We start from the raw sequence: 8,765 nt of genomic DNA on the forward strand, positions 1-8,765 counted from the left end.
CTTGAAATTAAGAATACCTTCCAATACAATTATCAGAATGCCTCTAGTTTTCAATGCAAGGGAATTGAAACCAATGAAAGTAAACTCAAAAATAAATAATTTTGTTAAATTACCTGACAATATATGACCAAATTTGTTGGCTCTTCCTACCCATCTTTTTATTGTTTAAAAAGTTTTATTCTTCAATCTATGTTCGATTATGGATGCCTATGCTATAATACAAAGAAAAAAAAACAAAATGCTTTTCTAGGCCAGTATTTGTAGGATTCATCACCGTATCAAAAAGTCTATGCATTTTAAAACACTGGGCAGCATTTCAGAGTTCTGTCTTTAAAACTTTGTCATTTTGTATATTTAGTGGTAATAAGAAACAAACAAAAGGTTCCATTAGTAACTTTAAGAAACTGCAAAGCGCTGAGTGCCAAATGTACACCGCAATCTGCGAATTCAGTCAGAACCCTCTCTTCCTTAAGGCTGCTCTCCGCAGCTCTTCTCCATTTATTAGCTAGCTCAGATTACACCAAAGTGTAGTGCAAAGGCCAGGGGAACATCACAATTTCACCCGTATTTTCTAGCATCTGTACTTTTTTCACAGGTGTTGCTATAAAGGCAAAAAGACTCTGACCTTAAGGTCAAATCACAGGGCACTTAGGTGTTAGTGGAACAGAAGGAGCTTAAATAACCATGATTTGCACATATGGACCAAACAGGACTATAGTGCAGGCATTCCATTTTTCAAAGTGAATTTGGGAAAGAGGCAAATATGTGCCCCATACATCTCTATCTATTCTTTATTGCTTATTTAAAACAACTTTTTTTTTGGCCTGTATTGTTTTCCAGTGATGAGTGGAACTATGTTAATCAGTTACACAAGGAAAAAAAACCAGCTGGACTAAAACCCTACCTTTACACTGTGCTGCTGACTAGTCAGAAGTTTTGCTTAAAATCACACACAGAAAAAGTACCCAAGATCTTTCTAAATCAGAGTCATAGGATAAACCCCCTTGTCACTGTACAAATTTTTAATTTGGCACAGGCAATAAAAAAGCATGCTCCATAAAGATGCATCTAAAAATCCATGACATGTGTAATGTTTGATTTGAAACCTCTAAAGTAACTTGCACTGTTGTTCTGAATTATTTCAGTGTCCTGCAGCCTCGTAAGATGTTACAGGGTATCTTTTTTGTTTTCCCCACTCAGCAACTGACCTTGCTCCAATAGCTGCTGACACCTTCTCTCTTGTACACGCTTAATTGACAGATTGCAAATGAAATTTTAAAAAGCCCCAAACGTTCCAAACCAACAAAACCCCAAAACCAAACAGAATCCCCCAAACTACTTTGACTTCCAACCATCCATCTCTGCAGTGAAGGTCTTTTAAGTAAGTTGGTACTGCATTCACTATGGCATCAGAGTACCGGCCATCTGCATTGTTACCAAGGTTAAATTCCAATGTCAGTAGAACTGCAAATCTACGCGGCATCCCAGGAGGTTTTCTGAATCACTGGTGAAACAGAAAGTAATAGGCACTTCTTTCTTTCTTTTTTTGGTTTATAGCCAAAAGCCACAAACTGCTTGTAATATATTGCATATGACAAAGCATAATCCATCCTTTACACTAAATGCATCATGAAGTAATGTCATGGGAATGCAGGGACTTTGAATGGGCACTACAAATCCCTGCATTCCCAGAAATACTGAACAGCACTAGCACCTAGAAATAGCTTCTCTGCTGTGTTAGGATTATTTTTTGAGGTCTCTTTTCCAGTTTTTCAAAGCCAGCCACACATCACTGAAATGCTACAGTACAGAATATAAAACACTTGCAAATATTTTCAGTACTAAAGGAAACTCTTCATATGTCTGAAACCAGGACACTATTAAAAAATGAGCTACAGAAGAGTTTTGAAAAGGAATCTAACAGTTTGGTTTGACTTCAGTAACAGCTGAGTATAGAACTCCTGGAGCCTCTTCTAACCCTCACACAGCACCCCCTTTCCAAATAAGAAGCTTTGCTATTATCTGTTCTGTGCTTGGCAGAATTAGAACAAGAAGTACAATCATTTAAACATTCTTCTGGTCAACCTGGGAATCTTGTCAACAATATTCTAATAAACCTTTGAAAGTCTGCGTAAGTAACACTGAGCAAAACAGTACTTTGTCAAAAAATGGGATGGAAAAAAGTATGCCAATATTATGACACAAACGTGTATTAAAGTGCTAGAAGACCACTTAGTTGAAGTGTGATGTTCGGCATCTTGGCAGTGCGCTGCAAAACAGGGAGACATCTAACAATTTTTCATTAAAGTTCTATGACTAGGCAGGCTCAGTCAGGCCATCAGGGACTTTGTGTCAGTGCCACTTTTTCCAGTAAGTGCAGAATGGAGGCCCTTCTTCAAGCTGATTCAATTTCAGTCAGTGTCTAGTATCTCTGAACACCAATGCATGATGTGTAAGCAGAATCATAGCTGCTATCCCTGCTTTTCTTGCCTTTCTATATTGTATTTACTACACTGTTGTTATAGAATATATGGAATAGATTAGTTATGCTTGCTCTCTTGCATCAACTTATGCTCTCTCAATGAAGTAATAAGGTCAGCCTGCTTGCTTTCTCTCTTACATGCATATGCACATACACAAAGGAGATTTTGCACTTAAGGATGTCATTTTTAATTCATGTGTAGCTGTATGGAGAAGGAAGTGGACTGTTACACAACTACTTGTCTAAGTAGCAGGTTCAGGCTGAAAGACAGCAGGTCTATGAAAAAAAGATATATAAAGTATATATCTTCACATGAATATATAAATAAAAGTACGTATGAATAAAAGCTATAGACAAAGCTATAAACTAAAACATCAGGTGTAAGAAGTTGTCTTTTCCAGGCACTGTTAGCCAAAGATAATACAGTGAAAACCTGGCATATTCACCAGTTCAGTGAATTCCTACCTACCCTTGCCATCAGGAGATTAATTCATTATAAACAGTACACAAAGCTCATGGCATATGCTTCACTATAAAGTCTCCTTAAACTGTCAACTCACTATTTATATAGAACTACTCAGAATAGCTCACGGAAAGACAGCAATACTATTTTACAATCAATGAATGCAGTTAATACCTTTTCATTATCATTTCATCATACTGCAGTATGATAGCATATATAATAATCCTCAGTTGCCTGATGCTGAGAACAACCAAAAGTTCACCTCGGATGGTAGGGGAACATTTGATCTCCAGAACAACCTCTGCTGTACACTGTACTGTCTTTCTTACCTTCAGCTGCCTTGATGGTGTAGCCATTCTCTTCATTTGGTGGAACTTCAAGGAGCTGCATGACCCTGTCCAGCAAACCATGGATAATTTCAAACCCTGGGCTCTTATTGTAATAAACAGCACAGAAATGCCTGTAGTTTCTTGCACCTACATCTGAAGAAGAAGAAAACAATTATGTTCTCTGGGAATCTTTATCACACTTTCAATGTTTTTTCATTGTCAGTTTTCTTGTGCTGTAGCATGAGGCACTTGTGGCTGAAAGGAGAAATGAATATGTAAAGTGACTTCTCTGACACACCTGTCATAATTTGAGGAAACAGTGGGATTTCTTTAACCCACTGGATTCTCACAGTCAGAAATGCAAATAAAGATTTAAGGTATACTATGCCTTGGACAGGAAACAGCATTGTTACAAGTATCTTCTTCACAATGACAGGTACCAAGCATATGGTTAAGTGTTAAAGAAATTAAAAACAGACTAGTCAAAATGCAAATGCTCAGTAAGCATTAAGAAACTTGCAATGCTGGTGGGAAAGCGAAATATTTATAGAACTGAGCTGCAGAATAACTGTCAGTACAAAACAACTAGCCCACAACTTGAAATGAGTAATAATGTTAGCATGGTGATCGATAAAAAGATCTGAATTCTGTCAGATTTTCAAATCACAACTGATCATCTTGGACATCCCCACAATCAAGTGACTGTGAAAAATGTGCTACACTGCACAAACTCAAGACACAAGTGACTCCCACTTTGGACAATTCCTTAAGTCAAAACCCTGAAAATCCTGGTGTAAGCTTAATTGATTTCATCAAAATAGGTTTTTCTTTTCTAAACTTCCAAAATGAGTACGTAGTAGTATGCTGTTATACTAGTGTCTACTACACGATCTCTCTAGCAATACATGCTCTCCAGCACTATTACGCCCCACTTCGAAGCTTTAGTCATTGTGGGCTTCAACATTTTCACTTTTTGAGAGGAACAATCTAGGAATAGAGTAACAAATCTATTGTCACATCTGCCAATTAGTAGCAGTGAAATTCAAAGTAGTGAAGTCGTTTATTGTCTTCAGGTCTTTACCTTCTCAAGGTTAAAGTACAAGTACGTGTTCAGCAAGGTTGATGTATACAAGGGAAAAATGTGCTGAAACCAGGGAAGGACTCTTTATGCAACTGTCTTCTAGACATTCATATGCTTTGAAAGCCCTTTAAGTGTACACATTGCATTTCAGTTCAGAGCAGAGCTGCACTTCTGAAGGAAATATCTTGATCACCCCCACTTACTGTGCTTCTGTTCACACTGTAAAGCAACCCTGCAGCATATAAACCAGACTCGTTTCAACTGTAATTCAGCCAGGACAGGTGCTCCAGAAGGGCACCTGAATAGCTTCAACCACCCAAGGGCATTCAGCACACATGATCAGGCTGGAGCTAGGGTAGCTTGCATGCATACAGCATGGACTGCGAGTGATCAGTTGATCCCCTTCTGTAGGGCACTGCTTTGTAATGCTGACATACAGTGCAACAAGTTACAGCCAGGTTTTCATGCATAGATTTCTCCTTTAGAGTCCTCTGGCTTCTGTAGTCTCCTAGTTGCTCTTGTCTAGATGGATGTTCTTTCTCTTCTGCTTAATAGTCATTAGATACAGGGAGGAAATGTTTTTACTGACAGCAATTTCATTCCTTTAAAAAAACCCACCAAAATCCTTCTGATCTATAAATACTTGCAATGTTTGAGGGCAAAGTGGGAATAAGAACTTCTTCAGTAGTGACGGAATGAAGAATGAATGAGTAGGGCAGCACCATGTGACATGGTTGCAGGCCTAGGGCTTTCATATTTCTTTCTGTAAATTACCCAAAAGAAAGCCACATGAAAACTGGTATATGCCAGGGTGAATTATGTTCTTTACACAGTCAACTGTGCATGTCTGGACCTCTGGTCATGAAACAGCTGAACTTAGTGTTCCCAGGATAAAAGCACTGCACAGCATACTGCTCGTAGAAAGACTGTGGTTGAAGATCCCTATACAGATAGTGACTTCTGAATTGTACTTCCACATAGTTCTGGACATAAATATCAGAACTGAGCTCCTCAGACCTCAAAGAGACAGTTCTTTTCTACAGGCATCAACTGTTTGCTGTTGTGTTCAACACAAGAAATAAGGGACATCAAAATCAACAGGAGCCAAGCTCAAAACAAGAGGAAAAGTGGGCTCTTCAGGCAACATAGGGTTAATCAGTAGAACTTCTTCCCCACAGGATTTTGTGGATGTTAGAAGTTGACACAGCTCTGAGGAGGCAGAAGAAGTTCATAGGAGATAAATCTATTACTTCTTACTACAGAAAAAGAACCATGTTTGAGTTGGGAAGTCACTGAGTTACTTGTGGCCAAAGAACAGAGGAGCACTCTGGAAGTATTGTGTATGTGTAGCTGCTCTCATGTCTTTCCCTTGACAGCCACTTTTTACTAGTGTTGGGTTATTGGGCCAAACAAGCCTTTGGTCTGATCTGCCATAGCTGATCTTTGTGTCTGCTTAAATATATGCAGAAACCTTAGCACTCAGAGTGTTTACTGAACTGTTAACATCTACCACATGAGAAATTAGGGATTATATTTAAATTAAATTTACATCTTGTTTATTTGCCCCAACTAACCATTTAGTAACAACAAATCTGTCAAAAACTAAACAGGAAAACATTTACCAAGTGACTAGAAATATACAGATTAAAAAGGACTGCAAAAACAGGAGCAAGAGCCTACACAAAAGATGAAAGCACAGCCTTTTTGAGTCAAAAGTAATTCAAAACTTCTAGGGCAGCAACTTGGCAACGCAGCTGCAAGTTCTCTCATCAGTCACTGAAAGCTGAACTTACTATGGCAGTAAGTCTGCATTTTGTCACTCAGCATCTTTCTTCTGTCATTATAAAAATCATAGAATCATACAATAGTTAGGGTTGGAAAGGACCTTAAGATCATGTAGTTCCAACCCTCCTGCCATGGACACAAATTGCAGCACTAAATAATGCTGGAGAATCCAATCCTGAAGTTAAAATGGCAACACAGAGAAGTAAAGGTTACAAAGAAAATAAAAGTAAATACAACACCTGATTTCTGGTCTGAGCATACTGGCTGTTCAGTCCCACAATATCGACCTCTGTTACCCAGCCCTACTAAGATACCAATCACTAATACAGTCATGAATGGTGGAAAACTTATTTTCATGTTGTACTGAGCAGCAGAAAAGAAGAATATTTTTCCCTTCCCAAAGACAGCATGAGCTTCCCAAAGAAGAGCCGTCTTCGGGAAGGGAAATTGGGCCGGACATTCAGTAGAATGTTTGGGTTTTGTTTTTGTTTGGTTGGTTTTGGTGGTTTTTATTTTTCCTGAGAGTCATTATGGTAGTAGAATTTGTGACAACTATCTAAATTTAAATTTCATTATTATTCAGATAGCCAGTGGTGTCTGCAGATCCCCATTCTTAACTGAAGCATTAGAAATACACAGAACATGTTGTCAACTATAAAAATCATTGGTAAAGAAAAGGATGGGTTTTTGAGCATTCAAAGAAGCTGTATTATAAAGCTTACTCCTCTACAGAGTTATATTACAACACAAGAAGTTCACGTGCACTACAGGCGATAGGAAGAAAAAAAGAAAGTATTAGGAACTGTAGGCAAAAGCTGTTGGATGTTAGAAATGCTTCAGTTCTTTATAACTCACTTAAGAGATCTCTTGTGTCATGCCATGAAGCATTTCTATTTTTTAAATGGGCCTGCCAAGTATGTCAACCTAAATTATATATACAGATATATTTCTGAGACTTCAAAGCACTTCCTGGGGATGCTGCTGAAAAACAATCCAAAAGATGGACAGCTGGTTAGGAATATGTGAGCCAAAAGAGTACAGAGGAAGATAAAGCCGTGTTGTATGCTGCCCACTTCCAAATTAGAGATGCTTCAGGAAAAATGTCTTGGTGATCTGAAAGGGGGCACCTGCTCATTTAAACTTGTCTCTTAGTCTCACAAAAGTCCTGAACTGTTATCTGCATGTAACTAACACTTCCAGACAGTTTGGAAAAATGCTTCAAGATATGGCAGCAGCTGTGCTCAGAAATGGTGCAAATTGTGGTAAATGTGTGCTACCATAAGCTTGCCAGATTCTCCAAGATCACCGGTCAGAGGTGATTTCTTTTGTTGTTGTTCTAAGGGAGAGAAAGCATATTCTCAGTTAGGACTGGTGGTGTAAAGCGATGCCTTATATGCTGAACTAGTGTAACTATCCTACTAGAAGTGACTATCTAGTGTTACCAGTTAACCACACAAATGCTGTGTAACATACTCAAAATCAGCACATTTCCTCCTGCCTTGAGAAGAAAAGCTTCTGCTCAGATTTGGTTCCATTTAGTTATATTAAATCTGGTGCACATTTTGCTAATTTAGTATGTCAAACCTTTCTGCCAGATATGTCTGAAGAGAAATATGTTCAGTTCACCTTGGTTATACTCTGCGTAAGAAGGTATTTTATAAAAACCAGTGTGTTTAAAAGAGCTAGGTTCATTCACACATGAATGACTACAGGATGCCATTTCAAATACAGTTAATGTCAGTACTCTTTTGACCTATACTTTTGAAATTTTTAATTGGAAATTCTGCATGCCAAAATCATGAAATAATAAAATTAAATTAGTCAGTCTGATGACATAAGCCTTCTGCAGGAAATCTCATTCCATATGGGAGAGGACAACCCCACAATTTTCAGGGTTTGCAGAGTTACCAGTTATTTCTTTTCCCCCCCTTCCCTTTCAAACTGTTTATTAGGCAAGGATAATTTTCAAAGTAAATTTGGGAAATACAGTAGTTATTCTAAACACAGCATTAAAAACAATTTCAGATACTGTTCACAGTCTGCAAGCACTCAATGCATGAGGGAGCTGCTGAAGAGCATAGGGTACAAAGCTGCTGCCTCAGAAGTCTTCATCTTTCATCTGTTGGCAATGATTCCCATCAAAATGAAGTACACTACAAAATCAGTCTTTATAAAACTGTTAAGCTGCCATCTACATAAATGAAAGCTTCCAAATGCTACAATTAACGTACATGAAATACAAGTAACAATTTAACCTGCAAATTTTATAAAGCCAGAATAAATACACTTTCGGTTCTGAAGAATGCTGATGCTATTCTGTACCAGTTTTTTTGCACTATAGCTAACTGCATGCCCAACAAGGAATAAGCTGCACCACCAAACTGTCTGTATTTAATAAAAAACCCCAATCTGCATGGTTTGCTAAAACTGCTTATTTTGCTTGGCAAGGCTCTTTTTTTTTTCTTTAAATAAATAAAAAGAAAGCAATCTGCAAATTAAATTCATCACCAAAGCAATTTACTCGCTGTTTTGTTTATGCCTTATGTAAACCTTTGTTTTGCAGATCCCAGATACCTTAAACACAACCACTAAAACCTGAAACCAGATAATGAAACAACAGAACCA

General features: G+C 38.0%; 1 protein-coding gene across 1 annotated transcript in view; it reads right to left on the reverse strand.

Annotated features, from left to right (window-relative positions):
* Positions 1 to 8,765, reverse strand: part of FARSB (phenylalanyl-tRNA synthetase, beta subunit) — a gene marked incomplete at its 5' end in the record, with an annotated part of 38,064 nt that overhangs the window by 12,153 nt on the left and 17,146 nt on the right. The window contains one exon of the mRNA XM_010010617.1: positions 3,275 to 3,427. Within this exon, the coding sequence (XP_010008919.1) occupies positions 3,275 to 3,427 (153 nt within the window). The remainder of the gene's footprint in view (positions 1 to 3,274; positions 3,428 to 8,765) is intronic.

This window comes from Nestor notabilis, unplaced genomic scaffold (genome assembly GCF_000696875.1).
Source record: "Nestor notabilis isolate BGI_N333 unplaced genomic scaffold, ASM69687v1 scaffold6480, whole genome shotgun sequence".
Taxonomy (NCBI): Eukaryota; Metazoa; Chordata; class Aves; order Psittaciformes; family Psittacidae; genus Nestor; species Nestor notabilis.